The sequence below is a fragment of the Porcisia hertigi genome, chromosome 21 (assembly GCF_017918235.1).
Source record: "Porcisia hertigi strain C119 chromosome 21, whole genome shotgun sequence".
In the NCBI taxonomy this organism is placed as follows: domain Eukaryota; phylum Euglenozoa; class Kinetoplastea; order Trypanosomatida; family Trypanosomatidae; genus Porcisia; species Porcisia hertigi.
Window position 1 is genome coordinate 663554 of NC_090580.1, and position 20782 is coordinate 684335.

Genomic DNA, 20782 nt, shown 5'->3' on the forward strand with positions numbered 1-20782 from the left:
CGGTAAAACCCGGAAAAGTAACCACTTTAGAGGGTGTATAACCGAGAGAAAATAAAAAATGTACAAGTGACATCACGCATTAGACCATCCCTCTTTCATGCATCCCGTGCACCCACGCACGCACACACACACACACACACACACCCTTTTTGCAGGCTCTCACCCTATGGCATTCCTATTCGGGAAATCGTTTTTTTTTTATTCTGTGTTCACTGATCAGCAAAAACGAGCCCGTCGCTCGCTGCTGCTGTACAGAAAAGCTTGACCGTCTGATGCTGTGTGGACCACAATCTGCTCAATCGTACAAGCGGCCCCACAGCAGAACACTTCGCAGGGAAAGCGCCAAGATATAATTTTTTAATTTTAAAAAGAGGAAGAAAACAGAAAAGGGCGCACTTCTGTATTTTTGAGAAATTCAGGGGAAAGACAGGGAAATTTGGCGGGGGGGGGGGGGGGGACGAGGGCTGTGTGCGCTAATCAGGAGAAAAAACGGAAGAAAACGAAATAAATATACTCCAGCCTGGTGTCGCAGGCGTTTGCAAGAACGAGCAACAAGCGAAAAAAATATATATATACGACTGGGATGCGTGAACCCCGCGCCCCCTCAGAACAGTGAGAGAGAAAAGGATTCCGGACCGGCTGAGTCTCTCGTGGTTGCAAACATGCAGCCTTTTGTGTCATACACGGAAGCGTGGAGGAGAGCCTGCGACAGAGACTTTCGAAGAAGTGTACATAGAAAGGGGGTGGATAGGAGGCACGAAATGCCAGTGATATATAGAGAAGAAGCGCAAGAAGAGTTGCACGAATGAAGCAGAACAAATACAACGGTATAAAACATAAAATAAAAAAGAGCAAAAAAAAAGAGAGAGCGGTTCTGGCATGATGGAGTGTCTTTAACAGTTATGTATAGGAGAAAGAGAGCCAACCTATCCCAGAAGCGCAGATGTCTGTATGGGCAGTGGTAACAGGTTGCGCATGCTCTTGCACACCGTAGCGCGAGCAACGCTGACCAGTAGACGCAAGGGCCCAATAAGTTAAAGGTCGTCGCTAATCGGCTTTCGCTCCGCTCTAAGCTTGTTTGGATCTGCGCTCCCCCTTCTATCGCTCTATCATGACGCAATTTGTCTATGTGTTTTTTCGTTGAGTCTGAGATAAGCCTTTGCTTGACATCTTACTTCGATCCCCCCTCTTTTTTCATCGTTTCTCTTTTTTTTCAAACCACTCCTGCATTTTTGTCTGCAATGCACTATTTCTCCCTCACCATCGGGTGGATAGACATTTTGTGTTGCCGTGTCGCCTCTGGTGGGAAGGAAAAAATGGTGTTCCCCTCCTGACGTGTGTGTGTGTGTGTGTGTGTGTGTTCATGTTTCCCTCTCTGTTGTGCTCTCCTCCGCGTGTTATCTTGAGAAACACAGCGGTAATTCACATGCGCACACAAACACGCACACCCGCCTCCCGCCAGCCACTGCCCATTACAAAAGCAGCAACCCATAGGAGAAAAACACGGAAAAAAGCACCTCCGAGACAACGAAAGTGGGGGAGGGAGGGGGGGGGGGGCGGTCGGACTGCAACACCAGCCAGGTGTGCGCAGCAGCAGCAGGAGCAGTAGTAGTAGTAGTAGTAGTAAAATTAGAGTCATGAGAGTGTGTAGCGGCAAGTAGATTAAGAAGGGAGGGCACCGAACCACCGTTCGGGGAAAAAAAAAGGCCACTTGTGAGAAGAAAAGTTCTGTGAAAGGTCCGATAAGATGCAGGACACAGCAGCATTCGTGCTGTTCACCCCTTCTCGCAATCTTTTACCTCATCTACCTACCCCGTCAACCCCACTGCTGACAAGTCCCTTCTTCCCGTAATACGATAAACAAAACGCGGTGTGAGAGAAAAATGCGAACAAGAGACCCTCTGTAATGGACATGTACGTGCGATGGGTGCGTGGATGGGTCTGTCTATATGCGTGTACTCATGTCTGTGTGCTGCCATCAGATTACCACAACAACAAAAAGAACGAAAGTTTGTGCAGAGAAAGCGGCCCCTTCCTCTGCACCAACATTCCTGAAAAAAAAAGGAAGGGATATACAATTAAACGCATGCCGCTCAACAGCAGCAGCTCCGCCCACCCCCAAGGTGCAGCCCTTCGGCTCTGAGGAGACACACACATGCACACATGCACACACACACACACACACGAATTTTTCTTCTTCACAATTAAAGTGTGTGGTTGTGCGTGCATGAGCCGGTGGAGAGTGAACGTACACACACCATTGCGAAACACGAATAAAAAAAGTATCGCGCGTGAGAAAGACACGCGCGATATTTATGTCGGTCGGGTGGTGGATGTCTGCTAAAACAAGAGAGAGTTTGAGGGGGGAACGAAGGATAAATGACCAAGCACGGGCTGATAGTTGCGTTAAACACAAATGAGCAGACACAAACACGGAGAACACCCGCCGACGTCTTTCGGCCCCCTCCCAAGGCTCTTTTAATTCTTTTTCCTTCTCCACGACAGCATTGGTGCAAAGCAGTAATAAAGAGAAATCTGAAAAAAAAATATCATTAGCAGAAGTACACAAACACAGACACTCATTACATACATTACATACGCGTGTAAACGCGTTTACCCCGCCCTTCAGAAGGGGAAAAGGACGAATGTACACACTTTACAGTGACTTAAAAGATGTTCGTTGAAATGCATACATGCCGCCCTACTACAGTTCAGCTCGACTCCCTGCTTCTCTCCTCCCATCCGCCCCCCACCCCTCCCCTTCCCACCGCTGCAGGGCCTGTCAAAGGCCCATCCACGCGGTGTCAGACAGTGAGACAGACGCGCATGAGAGCGTTGCTGACCCGACCATGGGAAAAAATGGCCTTTGCCTCAAACTCTATCCACTGGTCGGTTCGGTGAGTTGCCATGCGGTGCGGTGCATCCCTTAGAATGACTCAGCCCTCCTTGCCAGCAGGCAGCGAGGGCCAGGTGGGATGCGCTGCGGACCCCTCGACGGTGTCACCCCCCCCATCGTATGGATGCCAGAGGCACGGTCATTGTCTCAAGTCCCTCTCCAACACACACACAGCCGTCCCCGGGGGCCTGAGCGCCGACGTCACCAGCGACACACGGCCCGTGCCTCCCTACGTCGTCGGCACCTGACGCTGTCGTCAGCAGAAGTGGCTCACTGATTGAAGGGGTGTGAAGGCGGACTGCATACCCTCCGCACGGCGTGAGCATCAAACCCACCCCACCCCCTCCCCCCGATACCCCGCGGTGTGGCATTGCCCCCGCCACACACCACATCTGTCAGCAAGGGTGCACAATGGAAAGGTGAAAGGAAAGGAAAGAGGCAACACCATATGAGACCGAATTGGAAAAGAACACGGCTAAGGGGCGAAAAGGAAAAAAAACGGAAAGAGAATATACTTCATCAAGGGCCTTCACTTACACATATTCGGGGGACGTTAGACACGCAGTGTACACAAACAGCCTATTATCACTTACTTCGCACTCGACTTCCTCACACGTGAATGGGAGAGGGATTACTCTCTCCCCCCTCCCCCCTTTTCTTCATTTCTTCTGATGCCAGGCATCTCCCCCATCCTTCATGAGAAGGCAAGCACGCAGAAGGGAAAAAAGAGAGATTATAGAGAGTTCAAGGAAAGCGTCTGTCACGAGCAACGCAGCTCAATTAAACTTTGCCCTCTCCGATCTGCTCCATCTTTCTGCTCAGTGATGACAATGGGGATGGGGGAGAAGGTGCCAGCAACGCTCAAGGACGCTAAACATGTTTGTAAAGTCGAAGCCCCCCCCGCCACGTCCGTCGAATACAACCGGCCTCCAGTGCTGGCAAAAAAAAAGACTATAATGTTTCCCATGACGTACGTTGATGATACTGCGGCTTCTGCTGCTGCTGCTGCTGCTCTGCACTCCCCAAATAGTGCCGTCTGTAGTTGGGAGAGCAGTCAACTTTTCCAGGTGGACTGCTCTCCCTACCTTGGTGTGCAAGAATCTCGTATTCCCGGGATGTATGAGAGCCCCTCCCCTCCATCTTACGTGCAACAGCAACCATCTTTCCCTCCATCTTCTTTGCGTACGGTGCGTTCCTTATCAGCTGCATAAATGGGCGAATGGCACTCACGAGTTGCTCTACCTGTGCCGGTGCGTTGATCGTGAGTGCCGTTTGCAGAACGTAGTTGCCAAAGTCGTCTTGAATGAGGTGGGATATAATCTCCGGGTTGCACATCTCCTCCACGTATGCAATCTGCACTGGCCTCGAGGCACCGCGCAAAACCTTCTCCATCACGTTGGAGCTAAATTTGTTCATGGACAACTCTACCAGATGAGGGAGAAACGCAAGAGCAATCGTGTCGTTTATCTTACTGTCGTGTACCTCCAGGACGTACTGGAGAACATAGTTGCCGAATGGATCCTGGACAATTTGCAGGCAACAAGCCAGTACCTGATCAACAAGGGCAGCCTTCTGTTGTGGTGAAGCATACTCCAGGCAACGCTGCAGTACACAGCAGCCCTGTTTGTTTTTCGCGATGGATACACAGTCCGTCGCAACCGCCCTGTAAATGTACTCTTTGTCGTCAAAATCGAAACGCTGAAGCACCTTTTGAATCACGTGGTTCCCATGGGCATCCTTGACTAGCCGGACCACATCCTTGGATAGAGCCTCGCAAATGATCCGCATCTCCTCGCGCGTCGAGATCGTCTCGATCATCTTCTGGACGCTAAACGTGCCATGCGGAGTCAGAGCGATCGTACAAATATGTGGTGCCGCCACGATCGCAACCTTGTACCGCACATCATCTGGCATGATGTCGAACAGCTTTTGAATGAGAAAATTCGCGTACTGATCCGTCATCAGCTCCCCAACGTGTGGAATAATTTCCTCCATGACCACCTGGAGTGCCTTGGGGTCACGATTCGTGTCAAGCCACCGTTGCAAATAGCGGCAGCCGTGCTGATCCTTTGCGGATTCGTACACCTTGCCTCGCAAACCATCAGCGGTGAGAACACCGCTCTGCGAAAGCTTACTGCTATTTCCTGACCAGTCGCTGTAGACTGCGCCTACCATCATATCCTGTGGGGAGAGGGTCTTCTTTTGCATCGTGTCACACACAGGCATGCTGTTTACCTCCATGGCTATCATGTGGTTCATCTGTCCAGCACAAATGACACGGCTTCCCGCGCAAGGGGAGGGGAGGTAAGCCTCGCTACTGTTCATGCCTTTCGGTGTACGGTCACACTGATTGCTGTAATTGCCGTTGAAGCAACTGTTATGATGATGCTGTGGTGAGCCCTGTGCTGGAGTGTAGGGAATACTCATCCTGTGGAGAGAAGAGTTGGATGGCGTATAATTTTGTGGCTGCCACGGCACAGCATTTGTCAACTGGTGCTTAATGGGTAAACTAAGCTCCGCAGCGGTTAACGGAGAAGGCGCTGCGAACACCTGCGAACTTTTGGTGTACTTTCCAGTGGCCTTGGGCTCATTCGCACTCTCCTCTGTGTGCACCACGTACTGCAGTATCTCCTCAAGATTGTCGTACCCCTCCGTCTGGTGCTCATCCTCGTGGACTGTCCAGGCCATTGCGGATCTCCAAGCACGCTGCAGTCCAAGCAAGACGCGAAAGAGAAGAAAAATAGAGGGGGAGAAAAGAAAGCCTTAAAATGAACCCTAAAAAAAAAGTGGAATTTTTTCAAAAAATAATCAAAGAGCAGCGAGGCGCAAGCGTGTCCTCGGTCAACTAAAACAGTCCAACACTCGCATCTGCGTGGATGGAAAAGAAAAAAAAAGGAAACAAAAAACGAAAACAGCAGTGCATCGTAGTAGAGGAGGAGAAAAAGTACACCAGAAGCAGTGGATGTGGGGAGATTCGAGCATTCATGAAAACTCGCCTACACCACAATCATGGGGTGCACCAAAATAAGAGCGGGATCGTATGCCCAGATCAAAGGGCACTCTTTATCCAATCTCTTGCTTTTGTGCAGTGCTGACCTAGACTCGGACAAGTAGCCTCTAACTGCATCGACACCCAGCACTTAGAGATTTCTTTAGTATGTCATGTGTCGTGTTTCTTCTTCGGCGGTCAACGTTGAAAAGAAGACCTTTTGAACGAGTACAAATCGCGAAAAGCATATCAACAGCCACATATACCCAAAGAGGGCTGATGCCACGATCGGGAGACACGAAAAACACGCTCAGACAACCTATTTCTTGACAGTTGCCTCAACCAGCTTTGAAGCCCGCTCCTCGTCCAACGAAACAACAGCCCGCAACCTTTGCATTGCTTTCACGTCACGCATCGCCTTCTCTGCGTCCACGTGTAGCACGCTGAGCTCCTTCATGAGGAGCCGTGGCACAAAACGGTCGTCGACGCTTTCGTACGAATGCTGAGAGCGAAAGCAAAGAAAGTACGCGTATGAACACAATGCTGATATAGCTGTCACGAAAAAGGTGACTGGCTCCATCACATCCCAGCCGTAGACCTGAAATGTCAGGTATGCGAGCACGAACATCTGAATGCTGCTGCCAAGTGCTGTCGCCGCCCAGAACTCTTTCTCGAAGCGCACCGTCCTCTCCACTCCCGATGAAACCTGCCTGTTGAACGCAGCGAGAGATCCAGACAGTGAGAAGTAGATGTTCGTAAGTCTTTTGCTTACAGCGGGTACGAGGGGGAGGCCACTTTTCAGATGCACAGCGTCAACAACGGCTTTGACGTCAGTATATATGTAATCACCCACCTCCACAATCATCTTGGCGTGTTTGAGAGTGTCCATGTACTTCACTGCCTCGTCATCGGACATTTGAAACCGTGGCGGGGTCAGGTGCCCTCGAGTCAAAAGAGCGACAAAAGCCTCCTTCGGGAGTATCTTCCTACCACAGAGGTCAATGGCGCTGCGTGCAAACAAGGCCTTGCGTAGAAAAGTCTCGGTCGTCATCACGTCCAGACGTCCTGGTACTACACTCAGTAAAATAGCATCAGTCCCTTTAGACAAAAAAGAACCAAAACAAAAGTGGCAGAAAAGTTCATCAGATGGTGGTGAAGCTTGACAGCGAGCTGCACATGGGGCATTAGCGCCCAAAACTGCTTCAGGCCGACATCCGCGGGAATTGGACAGAATCCAGCTGCGGAAATATGCAGCACGTAAGACCCTCGTAAGGCGACGAATCAGCGTCACGCAACAGAATCGCATCCCCTTTCTGTGCGACACCTGTGAGAACACGACTCGAATGTTGCGGAGAAAAGAGGGGGTGAAGTGCCGATATTGCGATTTGATAGGGAACAAAAAAATGGTTGAAATAAGAGAACCTATCCAGTGCACGGAGGGGTTGTTGCACGAAGCCTGGCTCTATATACTTTCCGTGATGCAACACTATATGCATGCCCATAACTAAATCTGGTCCAGGTAATCCCGCAATTGATCGACGCTCAGAATTTCAAAAGTGTTCCTTACAACACGACCCACCTGAGTGTTTTCTGGTGTCATTTTGCCATCAAACCCTTCCTTCAATGTCAACAAAGCTGTGTGTACAGCGTCCTCCAGCTCAATGTCCGAAGTGTAGCGCTTTTCTAAGAATGCCTTTGCATCAGAGCTTCCGGCACCAATCGCTGTCGCCTTCCACGCCCAGAATGTGCCACTAGGATCCACCTGATACAAATGGTAACCGTTAGCATCCACTCCTGAGACCAAAAGAGAGCACCCAAAGGGGCGAACGCCGCCTGACTGCGTAAATTCCTGGTAAAGCGCGCTGATCTGCCTCACCAGCTGACTGATCGGGATGGGCTCATGGTACGTCAGCCTGTACTGCTGGCAGTTCTTTCGTGCTGAGTCGATAAGGACGCGACAATCCGGGCCCATGCCGCTGTAGGTGCAGCCAACGTGTTCATCCAATACGAAAACCTTCTGAATGGAGGTGGTATCCATTAGAGTCGAGGGCGCCTTTTTCTTCGCAGCAATGACCACACCATCCATGGCTTTCACCCCCAGCGCAGTCGTCCCCTTTCCGGCTGCTGTCGTGGCATACTCAATCTGAACCAGCTTTCCCGAAGGGCTGAACGTGGTCAGACCATAAAATGCTTCGGACATTTTCGGATGCAGCGCTCTTTTTTTTTTTTGAGATACAAAGATTGATTTACCTGTGTTGATGTAGAGAAAGGGAGATTTTTTTTTTCAAAGCAAGACACTTTACTTGAGAATCTGTGTAATGTGCAAGAAAAGCGGCTGTACGGAAGATGAAAGAATGGCTGCGGTGTAGTCGAAGAAGAATAGGGTTTGTTGAAACCAGGGGAAACGGTGTTTACCGTGTTGTATTTCAGCCAGTTCATGATTTTTTTTGTTTCACGGCAAATTAGAGGGTGAACGAACAGGTGTGATGGAAGGCAGAGGTGGGTGCGAGAGTGAATGATAGTGTGGAGGACATACATACGGGTCGCCTGCGCTTTATACCCTTACGCTGCACACCACAATTCAAATCTAGCTTCCCTTTCATCGTGACCAAGAACACGGAAATGACCCTTGCATATACTTGAACGCGCCACTGACTCAAGACAGTTACCTCTGCGTAATCGAATGGAGTGCAGCCTTTTATCCTTTCATGTGCAAGACTTCGAAGAATGACCTTTTTCCCCCATTTGTCTATAAAACCGCGAAAAAAAAAGAGAGAAACATAACAAATCACATCGACTACTTAATGGAGAATAAGGCAGTTCCTGCTTTCTCGATACCTACAAAAAAAATCCTTCCTTGCTTTTGATAACTGATCAGTGAACACAGACGGGGGAGAAAACTACAAATCATCTCAAACTTGGGCACTCATAGAGGAAAGTGGAAACAGCCTATGCAGCAAATATAAAAAAAATGGCATCCATGACCTACGCCGAGACGGGCTTCTTCCCTAGCACAAACATCTCGTGAAGGATCGGTGCTTTCTCGCGCCAGTCCACCGCGCTGGGATCGTAGAGAGGCTCAAAGTCGCGGTCGAGCCAGTATTCGTACGCGCCTTTGCGATTTGTCTTCACCGGCTGGTAAAGCGGCTCGAACTCTTTCCACGGCTTCACACCGTAAAGAACAGTGTGATCGAAGTGTCCGAGAGCGCGCTTCTCCTCCCACTTTTCCAGCCAGGTTTCGTGCATCATGCGCTCCACATACCAGCGCATTTTCTTGCACATGGAGTGCTCCTCACCCCAATTGCCGATGCAATGAAGCCACTGGTAGTACGCCAGAATACCGTTTTTCTGCTTGTTGGTTGTTCCACAGAAACGCGGATCGCTAAAATCCGTGAAGTGAGGCATCGCCGGCATTTCCTCACGCTGGATCTTGTACTTCCTATGGTCCTCGTGAGGCATTTTCAGCTGTTCTGATTGATAGCAGTTTTACTTGACCAAGATAAAACCAGCGAGTAATGCACTGCAATGTGACACAAGAAGCACGGAGGTGTGAAGAAATTATGGTATAGCGAAAAAAAAAACAGCGGCACATAGTTGAAGCATCATCACATGTAGAAACGGAAAGCACATATGCATGAGAGGTGCAGGCGTGATTATTTCTGCTCAAACTGCAATGAGCGAGGGAAGCGGAAGGTGGAATACACTTTGTTGACTGGAATGTGCGGCACACCCCCTTGCGGCTGAGTGCTCAAGGTCCTACCCCCATGACGATACATGTCAAATGAGGAGGAAACAAGCACAGGCATGAAAGTTTTTAAATATATTTTTTTATTTTAAGGGGAGCTTTGCGAAAAAAGAAAGGAAAAAAAAGCAGTGCCATCACACTTCATAGTCGCCTACATGTTAGCTACCTTGCGCAGCTTCGCGTTTCCGTTCGCCAAACGCACATCGAGCTCCATAGCCTTGCGAACAATGGCCTTGCGCTTGCGGGCGCCGACAGTGTGCGAGATGACACCTGCGTACTTGCGGTTCTGCATCACAAGCATGTAAAGGTCCTCCACGTTGTTGATGGGGAAGTTTCGGAAGCCTGACGGAGTCACATACTTGGTTGCGCGATCGCTACCGTAACCCTTGTTCGGCATCGCTTTCTGGCCCTTGTAGCGTCGGCGAACCGGGGAGTCCTCACCGCGCGGTTTGCGCCAGCTAGAGCTGAGCTGCGGGAAGAGCTCATAGCGATGGCGAGTGAAGCGCTTTGTGCGCTTCTTCACAATTGCCTTTGTAACGATCGGCTTGACCATCTTTGTGTGCTTTACAACCGCTGTTGTTCCAGAAGGGATGTTGCTCGGGAAAAAAAGGAAGTTGAGAAAAGAGAGAAAGTAAGGACACAGAGTCAAAGACGAAGAGGTGGGTGGAGAACCCTCAGAGATAGACGAGCGCGAAGTACACAAACCTTGTCAATAGCGCGAATCCCAGCTGTATCTCCGCATCTACAGAAATATAGAGATATTGAAATCATACGATTCTGCCTCGAGCTAGAAGAGAAGCGCTGGCGCCCCCGTTTTAAACCAAAAAGCTACTGGATTTTTTTTTCTTTGAGCTAGCTTTGAATAGCCCTACCAAGAAGCATGCCGTGGGCTGCTCATCTGCGCAGGGTGGACAGCATTGGAGCGGAAAAGAAAAAGCTCGAAGTCCCCTACTGTACGTGGGGTTTCGTGAAACTACACTAGGGACAAAAAAAAGTCACCGATTACCTGTCAATTTGATTTTTCTTCCAGTCTTCTTTGCTCGGTGAGCGTACGTCCTGCGAGCCTTGGTATCCGATTGGAGGCGACTAGCGGCAGCGAAGAAGGCGACTCTATCGATTGCCGTTGTAACAGTAATGTGACCCTTGCTGCATTGAATGTAAAAGACCGGAGTATCGCCATCTGGGTAAACACTGCTGTTCGGGCAACGGCTAACAATTCGAGCATCCCAGCCCAGAGGGGCGAGGTAACAAAGTACTCTCCGCTTGTATGTGAGGCACAGTTGCCCGAAGCGTGAGCTGCATCGTTGGCATATTTCAACGTCGCCGATGTTGGTAAGTTTTTCTTGCTTTCGACAAAATAGACAAAGTTGCTTCGATGCTTCCATTGTGCAGCTGAGTTGAAGCTGAATCCACGAAAAAGATGCGGGGATGGGGAGAATTGGAGAATGGTGAAATCCAAATAGCGCTGCGCTTTCAGCGAGAGCATAGGCATTTGCTAGCGAAGCCCTGAGCAGAAACGTAATGCAAGCTCTCTGCAGAGAAGGGTCGCGAGGATGGAAGAGTACGTGCCAGGACGGCTCTGATTAGTTCAGTCTTTCCTGCGGGGTGCTCCGGAGAAATCAAAAACACATTGAGCTAATCCCCCGAAATGCGGGGGAGGGGGACGAGTGAGCATGGCACTGAACTGCCTCCAGAACGACAGAACATAGAAACTTTGCTAGGGGCTTCTGAGAGTGAAGCTGTTTATCATGTTGCACCAGAGCACCCCGGAGCGGGGGGGGGGGCTCAAAAAAGCACACGGTCAATGAGCCTATTACACGTTGCAGTACTGATAGTTTTAGAGGCGCTCAACGAGAAACTCTGTATATATTGTTCTTTTCACCATTGAGTGACGGAATTCAGCTGTACAAGTACGGATACTGGGATCCGCAGTGCCAAGCTTCTTCTCACCCTCGCAATTCTTCCTCGACCTCACACCTTGATGCCCTCATTCTCTTTCACCCCCGCATATGCGCGGTAACAACTCAGCAACTCTACCGTCTTTTCAGTAGTACGTCTCAGGGACAAAACAATTCTTTCCAACGCAGCTGGTTACCATGGCCACCTCAAAAGGTTCTGCAGACCAGAGTCGAAAATTCGGCTTGAAAGAATCCCGTGAGCAGTACCAGCAGCGGAGGAAAGAAGAAAAACACCTGAAATGGACCAATAAGCTGTCGAAAGAAGACCTTGGAAAACTGCAGACCGAACTAGACTCCTTGAATAGAGCCCGCTTTTTGGCGCCTCAGCAAAATGAGCGTAAGCGTCTTGTGCAGCGCATGATCCGAGACCTCGAGGCAACGGAAAACGAGAAATCCGAGGTGATGCCCACCGTAGCTCCTACACAGTCAACTGTGGATTCAGACTCGGATGACGATCTTCTATTCTCGAAAGACACTGTCACAAATGACGAGCACAAGCGTCTTTTTGTACCCCGCTCGGTCCGTCGAAAGCCCGAAATAAAACCCTCGGAGGAGAAGAAATCTTCTCAGCGGCTTGCTGAAAACGCTGAGAAAGAGCTTCTCGCCGCAGTGCACGACGATGACAATACTGAATCATTTCTCGATTCGCTCTTATGACTATGAAGCAGCTTCTGATATCCTGCTTTGGCAAGCCAGCACTTGCAGATGGACATGTCGACGAAAAAAAAATGTTCCGCTTGACTGCACATAGGCGTAGCGAAGATTGCCGCAGAAATATACAGCCAGGTGTTTCCCCTCTCCAAGGGTGTTCTTCACGAACTGACACGTTACAATGTTCCGAAAAGACCCTTTTCGATTTAGCAGGACGTCAACTCGAAAGATTCAAACCCCCAAACAAGCGAAAGAAAAAAAAACAGATGATCAAGAGCAGGCCTTCTGTTGTGGTTTCGGTTTGACGTTGAGGAAGGGTAGCAAGCCGATTCACCCTCCTCAAAGGTCTTCCCAAGAGCCGTAACTGGGGCTTTGACGGGAGTCTTATGGCCTGCAGCCGGTGTCTTTTGCTTTTTCCCCGGCTGTATGACATGCAGATATTTCCTCCTTTTTCCTCAAAATATCGGAGCACGCTGTTTTCCCCCGTCTCTCTCTCATGATCTTCGAATGCTTTTATTTTCTCCTCTATTTGTATATTCTTTTTTTTTCACACTTCGCGACGTTTTTTTTCTAGACACGAAAATGTGCAGGTTGCAGCTCTGGTAGTACCTGAGGCACTAGAATGAAGAGCAAGATCGCCAAACTCTCTGGCAGAATATTATCCCAAAAGCGGTACCTACAAATACTAGAACAAGGAAAATGATTACAAGGGCTGCTCAAAGAATTTTCTCTGGCTAGGGATCTGGAAAAAGGTGAAAAATATACCTCTCCTGTTGTATTGCCGTACGGCTCTATTGTGTCTGGCACGTCGTTTACGGAAGGCGACGCCGATTACGCGGTTTCATTCCCGGTCATTTCAGAAAACACATCAAGGAGCGCTGCATGCATTATCGAACGTGGGCATCAGGAAAAGCTTTTGTCGGATATTTTTGCGCACATTAACAGAGTTAACATCGATGTCGAGCTGTGCCCACAACGAGTTTTCCGTGCAAGAGTCCCCATCGTCCAGTATGTGCGCAAAAGTGCTCAGGAATGCACCAAATTTGATCTTTCCCTCTCGCTAGATGGCCTCAAAAACTCTCTGCTCATCAGGCAGTACATGGCGAGTGATCCGAGACTTCGGCTGGGGTTGTTAAGTGCCAAACAATGGGGACAGGAGCACCAAATACTGAATGCGCGACGGGGCTGGATCTCGCCATACGCGCTCTCCATCATGTACATCCACTTTATGAAGGAGACAGGCCGCACAAGTCTGGCTTTCGAAGAGGGTGTAGTCAGTCAAAGGGTGAATTCCATTGTTTCCATTGCCGCGGAATCCGAAGGCGACATTAGCCAGGTCGATGAGTTGGCGTCTGTATTGCCTTTGCAGGAAGCAAATCTTTCCCTTGTACAAAGGGACGTATTTGATTTCTTCGCCTTTTATGGTACGCCCGGGGAATTCGACTTTGACGCTTCTGTAGTCGATATCCGCTCACAAGGACGCTTCACCAGCAAAGACGAGTGGTGCGCATCGGTAGATGGGCTTGATGAGAAGGAGCGCTGGGACGTTCTCGGCCACGAGGTGATCTTTCTCCGAGATCCCTTTGAGCCTCACAACCTAGGCCGCAGCGTTGATTTTTTTCGAGGCGAAGAATTGAGAGAGAAATTTCGTACCGCCGCGGCGAAGAAAGAGCCGCTCTCACTTTTCGCGTCGCTTTGAGCCTCGAGATCACTGGAGTCCAAGGGAACGGATTGTAATGACAGCGGTGTTCCCGCACCAAGATCTCTCTCTCTCTGATAAACCGAAACGTGAGCTAATTTTTTTTTTCAACGGAAGAGATCTAGCGTTTGTTTTCTCTTTATCGAAAAAGAACCAAAATGGGGACAGTCGAAAGGTTGCTTTCATACCACAGAGTTTCCTGTTAGCACTTGAGGAGCGCTTCTCAGTTCTGCTGTTTGGTGCCACAGGCGTCACTAAGCGACGGAAGGAAAACATGCAAATCTGCAAGAGCTAGTCTTCCAATACCACCCTGGTGTTTAAAGCCTCATATATATATATATATATTGGCGAGGATGCTAAGGACTCGATATTGATCTGTTCTTTATTTTTCCTGTTTATATACATATATGTTTCTATCGTTCTGAAACACCTCGTATGAATACTCAACATTTCTACTTCTAATTTACGAACAAAAACATGATTCTTTGCACCTTTTTTTTTAAATTACCTCCTACATTAAAGATGTTGTAATTGAGCATTTGTCTCAATATGCCTGTCGTGGTTTCTACTGCTTGTGAGGATTGGTCTCTTAATCTCGATGAGGAATCGACAAAGCGCTATTGGTGGAACAACACGTACAGTATTGCCCATTGGGAGGAAACACTGAAAATTGATAATGAAACTGAAAAAATTACCGACAGTGATGTATGGTCCAGGTTTATTGACCTTCAGTTGCAATCCGCCTTTAAAGTATGCTCCATTTGTGATTCGCCAGAGGGCAACGATGATATGAAAATCTGTTGCTATTGCGGTAGCACAGTTCATGAAAAATGCTCAGAGCCCGCAACGCATGAGCAGATCTTGTGGAAGCCCGCCAATCTTCCCTTCTCAGAACACATGCGCGCCTGCTTTGAATGCCAAGGGGTGGAGTACAAGAAAACATTGCCCCCACTGTCTGCGAGCGAGTTTGATAATGCTCGTCGTGCTGTCAAGAGGGCGCTCACAATCGCCGACGAGTATCCACCGGCCACCCTTGAGAGAGTTCAAGATCTCTTGCATCGAGCTGAGACCGACTGCAATAATGCGGTTCTGCTCGACGAGCTGAGATCACTCATGCAGAGCTTTTTCCAGTCTCCACAGTCGCTGAAGTTCTTGCGCAAAGAGCACATCGCCTCAAAAGGTGGCGGTATAGGTGTGGTAGCCGCTCAGAAAATACCTGCCTTTTCCATTATCGGTGTTTACCCAGGATACTTGGACTTCCTGAGTGGCGAGCAAGCCAAACGTGGTCGGCCGCTACCAAAATATGCTTTGATGGAGTACAACTGCGCTAACTACTTCAACGACGTATTTGTGGAGCTGGAAACTACGTTCACACCTTTTATCAATGAGCCAAACGTCAACGAAGAAAGCAACTGCGCATGGATCCAAGAATCACACCGCAAAACCGGGCGACTGAGTGTAATCTGCGTTCGGGACATTGCAGAGGGCGAGGAGCTCACGATTGGATACGGTCCCATTTACCATCGCACATACCCTTATTGCTATGACGCGTATGCTTGCCACCACATTGAAGACCATGCTGAGTACCCGTGTTATTCGCTGTGGCACTGGCCCACTCTCGAGGAAGCAGACACGCGATTTGTCTGCTACATTCGCTACATCGAAAGCGACGATTGTTATACCCTGGTGAAAGGCGAACCATTGTAATAACTCACTACACGCTAACATGAGAGAACACACATGACGAGGTATGATCAAGAAAGCAGAGCGTAAACATTGTCGCCTTTTTGAATTAGTTGAGAAGGTGAGAACATTAGTCTTGGTGGATCTGAATGCTTTGGTGTTACATCTCATCTCACAAACTCTTCAGTTCTCTTAGCCATTTTCTGCGAGATTGTGTGGGACACACGTGGGTTGCACCACTCTCGATATTTTCTCCCGCTACGATACCACGTCCCATGATGATGACCTACACTGAGGTGTTGGGGTGTCAGGGGGCCTCTATATATTATCGAGGCAAACAGGCCTATCCCTATTCGCCTGCCAATGCAGGAGGGCTTTTGGCAGTAACGGTGTTAAATACTCCGACGGCGTAGAGAGGTCAGGATCATGCATCATGGGGGACGTCGGCTGTCAAATTATGGATTGTGCTGTGTCGCACCAACTTGACATGAGGCACACTTTTCTGCTGTACATATTATGGGGAAGGGAACCTGTGGTGACTTGAAGGCATCTCACCTGCACCTGACTTCCACTTCTTGTGGAGAGTCTGAGCCACTACACAAGACGTCTGTACCCACCGGTATGATGAGATCTGCTGTCAACTAATCATTTCAGCATGTGTGGAGGGTTGGAGTCAACGTCTGTTGTCAGTCGACTCAGTTGGCGCTCCTGCAATTTGTGTCTTTTGCCCCGTATCATCACATTATGGACCTTTAACAGGACCCGAAAACACGTGTGGTGCCGAGCGGCACATCTTGTATGGCGGCAGTCGTATATCCAACACAGAGAAACAAAAAAAATGCTTCTATGGACAGTATACAGCTCTCCAGAGAAAAAAAACTTGATCTTTCGCTCTTTCTTTTCCCCCATTCCATCATATACGTTGCGTTTCGCATTTTTCCCCACGACTACCTTACCTACACTCTCTTTTCTTGATCTATATATTTTTTAAAGCTCGTGGAGCTTTTTTTTCGTGTGACCGTTGTGCCACTAGTCTTTCTTTGGGTTTACAATGGGCAAGAAGAAGATCGGAGAGATCCAGCGCAGCGAGGACTTCTGCATCCCCACTGGGGATAAGGATGCGAGCAGCGTACTTCCCGCTGAAGAATGGCCTCTGCTTCTCAAGAACTATGACAAGATGAACGTTCGCTCTACTCACTTCGCACTGCTGGAGTGCGGCTGGTCTCCATTGCGTCGCCCCTTAGCCGAGTACATCAAGTATGGCATGATCAACATGGATAAGCCATCCAATCCTAGCTCTCATGAGGTCGTCTCCTGGATTAAGCGTATATTGAAGTGCGACAAAACTGGCCACGCTGGCACACTCGATCCCAAAGTGACGGGTGCCTTGATCATCTGCACCGACCGTGCAACGCGCTTGGTGAAGTCTCAGCAGAACGCTGGTAAAACGTACATTGGTGTGCTGCGACTTCATGACACGGTGAGCCAGAAGAAGGTGAGTGCTGCTCTCCAGCGGCTTACAGGCCCGTGCTTCCAGCGTCCTCCGCTGATTGCGGCGGTAAAGCGCCAGCTTCGCATCCGAACCATCTACTCTAACCAGCTTATCGAGTATGACAAACACCGTCACCTGGCTGTGTTCGAGACGCACTGCGAAGCTGGTACGTACATTCGAACCCTTTGCGTACATCTGGGCCTTATCCTCGGAGCTGGTGGTCATATGGAAGAGCTGCGTCGCATCCGCACCGGCGTGATCACCGAAAACGATCACCTTTCCACCATGCACGATGTCATGGATGCTCAGTGGCTCTACGAAAACGAGAAGGACGAAACGTACTTGCGCCGCGTTATTCTGCCGTGCGAGTACTTGCTGTCAAACCACAAACGCATCGTTGTGAAGGACTCTGCCGTCAACGCCGTGTGCTATGGCGCGAAGCTGATGATTCCAGGTCTTGCGCGCTTCGACAACAGCATTGAGCGCGACGATGTCGTCGTGCTGATGACCACAAAGGGTGAGGCCATTGCTCTAGCTTATGCAGAGATGACCACGTCTCAGATGGCATCCGTCGACCACGGCATCGTTGCGCGAAGCAAGCGTGTGATCATGGATCGCGATACGTACCCGCGCCGCTGGGGTCTTGGCCCGATCGCCGTGAAGAAGCGTTCGATGATGAAGGAGGGTTTGTTGGACAAGTACGGTCGCCCCCAGTCCAACACCCCGTCCGACTGGTTCTATGTGGATTACGGCGGTGTGAAAACGAACGCTGAAGGTGTTCAGTACGGTCAGGCTCCGTCAAAGGTGAGCGGTGTAAAGCGTCACCGCGTGCCGGACTCGGATGAGGATTAGCGTGCGTGTTCTCCCCCGACCCGTCCCCTTCCCCTATTCCTCGTCATTCCGTTTTGCACTCTGCGACGGTGCGTGGTCATTTGAGTGGCTATAGAGGAAAGGGAATGGGAAGAGTGTGTGTGTGTGTGTGTGGGTGCGCACGCGCGACTGCACTCGTTTGTTTTATCTTCCGCATTTGTGCTTTTGTGACACTGAGATTAATTGAGGCTAACACTAAACAACTCTCCCGTTTGAGAGCCAAATTTCTTCTTTTTCCCCCTTTCCGAGCCGGTGATCATTTTCAATTTTCTTCTCCTTTCCTATTGTTAAACAGGTTAAACCACCGAGAAATATTGAGATGCTCCTGCAATGCACCTATGCTTTCTTTCGCGCGAGTCTGTGTGTGTGTGTCTACGTTGTGAGGTTGATTGCGTCGTCTCTCGTGCTCCTCACCAAATTTACCCGTCTAAGCAGTAGTGTGTGTAGTTTTCATTCTCATCCAGTCGATACAGTGAGAGCACTGCCTTGTTCCTTCAACATAACACAGAGGGAAAAACCGCACAAGGAGCTGTGTGTGTTAAAGAGTGGAGTGCGTAAGCGTGGTGGGGTATAGTCGTCTGTGCTTGCGTATGTGTGTCGTACAACGGCGCAGTCTCATCGCCCATCTTTTTTCCTCTCTCTTGGCATCGTCGTCGAATGTTTTTTTTTTCACGCAAAAGCGTATTTTGATCGGAGGTGTAGTTTACTGGAGGCGAAGACGAATGAAGAGGAAATACAGAGAAGGGGGCACTCTCAACTATCGCAAGGACTTCTGATTAACGCGGTCTGAGCAGCGGCACTGGTCTGTCACGTAATACCAGGGGAAGCGCTATCATACCCCCATGAAATTCCACACGACATTTCGATTGCATTCAAGCAATAGGCCTCTCGGCATCAGCCTCAGCAAGTGCGTCACAGCCCCAGGGACCTGTTTGCCACTGGTCGCCTCGAAGAGGAAGGTTTCGGTAGGCTCGGCAGCGTCGTGCGGTTCACACGCCGACAACTAAGGGAGATGAGGGGGGGGGTGGAGTGGGTACACGCAGTAGTTAGCTGGCATCTCTCCAGTTACCCCCCCCAATCCCCACCTGTTCGGTGGATGCTATAATGTTATCGACGTGCTGATCCGCTTTTATCTTGGCGCTTTCTTCTTTCCCCCTTTTTCTGTCTTTCCTTGCTTCTGTGTCCTCCCCTCCCCTACACGTGCTGGTGCAACACATTTTCGACATACCACTTTTCCCCCCCTCCGCTTCATCATTTTTCTACTCTACTGTAACCCCCCCCCATCCATCCATCTAACTGAGCAGTGAACACCTATTCTCACGGATAATCAAGGAACCGCACACATTTTCACCTCAAAATGTCTGGCAGGCTTCGTCTCTACAAGGAGAAGCTGGAGGGCTACAACCGCTTCTACTCCATCGTCAAGACAATTAAGATGGTTACGATGGCCAAATTTCGTCAAGCGCAGGTGCGGATCAAGACGCGTGACTACACGCTTCGCTACACCGAGAAGGCTTTTAGCAAGCCGGGCCAGCTCCTTGGGGATTCGCCGCAGGCCAAGACGGTCTACATCCCTGTCATGACGAACCGTGGATCGTGCGGTGCCCTCAATAGCAACGTCGTAAAGGTGATTGACAGCGTTGCCTCTAGCCGCGCCTACCTCATGCCTCTCGGAAAGAGGGGTATCGAATCCCTCTCGAAGCTGTATCCGTCTTCCTTTCGTATGGGCATCATCAACGATATGCACGAGCCGATGCATTTTGCGTACGCCACGTACGTCTGGGAGAACGCACAACAACTGTGTCCCGAGGCTGACCGCGTCCACATCATTTTCCACCGCTGTGTGAGTGCTGGCTCGCAGAAACAGTGCTACTACAACATCCCTGCGTACGAGAAGTGGAAGGAGGATCTGGCTGATGCCTCCAGCACAGAGAACCAGAAGAGCCGTTATCTGTTCGCCAACACTCTGCTCGACGAAGATGAGCAGATGATTCGCGACTTTTACGACTTTCACGCGAGTTTGGCTATCCTAAACGCTGTGTGCGAGAACGAGCTTTCTGAGCAGGCCGCACGTCTGGTTGCTGTGGAGGGCCAGCTGTCGAACATCAGCACGCTTCAGCAGAAGACCAGCTCCTTGTACAATAAGACTCGCCAGAGCAGCATTACCTCTTCGCTGATTGAGATTATCTCAGCCATGACGTCGCTTGAGGGCAACGCAGCTAAGGGAGTCCAGCGGACAAACTTCTGGGAGGGTGCGCGTATGAAGTAAGAGGCGTGCGACGCAGCCGTGTCGTCTGCGGTGGTGCCCCTCCTCCCCCTCCTCCTTAGAGACACTGTGCGTCCTTGTTGCCCAGCGCGTATCGCCTGTTTATAGCGGGACCACCACCTCTCCGCCTGGAGGTTGTGTGCAGTTTCCTTGTAACACGAGGGTGGTCTTCCCTGCCTCTGTGAAGGAAATCGGGCACGTTCCCCGGGCCCCCATTTCGTTCGCATTCATCCGAGAGAAACGCCATTTAGTACCCCATTTTTTTTTCTGTTTTGATTTGTTAGGAAATATCGGCGTGATGCCTCATTACGTATTGGTAGGAGCTAACTCCCCTCCCCTCTCATGAAAAAAAAAGAAGAGCATGGGCTTGCGTCCAAAGGAGAAAAAAAATGGCGCGTGCCGTTGATTTCCTTTCTCGTTACACCTCTGGAGCCCTCGCTATTTGTGGCTTTGCCCACCATTACCTTTGTTGTGCAGTGCCTTATGAGGGGGATATGTTTGTGCAACTTTGCCGGAGTCGCTCTGACCTACGC

General features: G+C 49.9%; 9 protein-coding genes across 9 annotated transcripts; 4 read left to right on the forward strand and 5 right to left on the reverse strand.

Moving 5' to 3' along the window:
- Positions 1-3847: 3847 nt before the first annotated feature.
- On the reverse strand, positions 3848-5584 carry JKF63_05167 (uncharacterized protein; the record flags this gene model as incomplete). The annotated part of the gene is made up of 1 exon (XM_067901136.1): positions 3848-5584. The coding sequence occupies one exon, from the start codon at positions 5582-5584 to the stop codon at positions 3848-3850; it is 1737 nt and encodes a 578-aa protein (XP_067757499.1).
- Positions 5585-6204: 620 nt separating this feature from the next.
- Positions 6205-6936, reverse strand: JKF63_05168 (uncharacterized protein; the record flags this gene model as incomplete). Its single annotated transcript, XM_067901137.1, has 1 exon — positions 6205-6936. The coding sequence occupies one exon, from the start codon at positions 6934-6936 to the stop codon at positions 6205-6207; it is 732 nt and encodes a 243-aa protein (XP_067757500.1).
- A 453-nt stretch (positions 6937-7389) lies between these two features.
- On the reverse strand, positions 7390-8085 carry JKF63_05169 (uncharacterized protein; the record flags this gene model as incomplete). Its single annotated transcript, XM_067901138.1, has 1 exon — positions 7390-8085. The coding sequence occupies one exon, from the start codon at positions 8083-8085 to the stop codon at positions 7390-7392; it is 696 nt and encodes a 231-aa protein (XP_067757501.1).
- Positions 8086-8870: 785 nt separating this feature from the next.
- Positions 8871-9344, reverse strand: JKF63_05170 (uncharacterized protein; the record flags this gene model as incomplete). Its single annotated transcript, XM_067901139.1, has 1 exon — positions 8871-9344. One exon carries the CDS (start codon positions 9342-9344, stop codon positions 8871-8873), a length of 474 nt encoding a protein of 157 aa, XP_067757502.1.
- A 437-nt stretch (positions 9345-9781) lies between these two features.
- Positions 9782-10183, reverse strand: JKF63_05171 (uncharacterized protein; the record flags this gene model as incomplete). The annotated part of the gene is made up of 1 exon (XM_067901140.1): positions 9782-10183. The coding sequence occupies one exon, from the start codon at positions 10181-10183 to the stop codon at positions 9782-9784; it is 402 nt and encodes a 133-aa protein (XP_067757503.1).
- Positions 10184-11726: 1543 nt separating this feature from the next.
- Positions 11727-12245, forward strand: JKF63_05172 (uncharacterized protein; the record flags this gene model as incomplete). Its single annotated transcript, XM_067901141.1, has 1 exon — positions 11727-12245. The coding sequence occupies one exon, from the start codon at positions 11727-11729 to the stop codon at positions 12243-12245; it is 519 nt and encodes a 172-aa protein (XP_067757504.1).
- Positions 12246-13338: 1093 nt separating this feature from the next.
- Positions 13339-13938, forward strand: JKF63_05173 (uncharacterized protein; the record flags this gene model as incomplete). Its single annotated transcript, XM_067901142.1, has 1 exon — positions 13339-13938. The coding sequence occupies one exon, from the start codon at positions 13339-13341 to the stop codon at positions 13936-13938; it is 600 nt and encodes a 199-aa protein (XP_067757505.1).
- A 1113-nt stretch (positions 13939-15051) lies between these two features.
- On the forward strand, positions 15052-17965 carry JKF63_05174 (uncharacterized protein; the record flags this gene model as incomplete). The annotated part of the gene is made up of 2 exons (XM_067901143.1): positions 15052-15288; positions 16685-17965. The coding sequence occupies 2 exons, from the start codon at positions 15052-15054 to the stop codon at positions 17963-17965; spliced, it is 1518 nt and encodes a 505-aa protein (XP_067757506.1).
- Positions 17966-19340: 1375 nt separating this feature from the next.
- On the forward strand, positions 19341-20252 carry JKF63_05175 (uncharacterized protein; the record flags this gene model as incomplete). The annotated part of the gene is made up of 1 exon (XM_067901144.1): positions 19341-20252. One exon carries the CDS (start codon positions 19341-19343, stop codon positions 20250-20252), a length of 912 nt encoding a protein of 303 aa, XP_067757507.1.
- Positions 20253-20782: the final 530 nt, after the last annotated feature.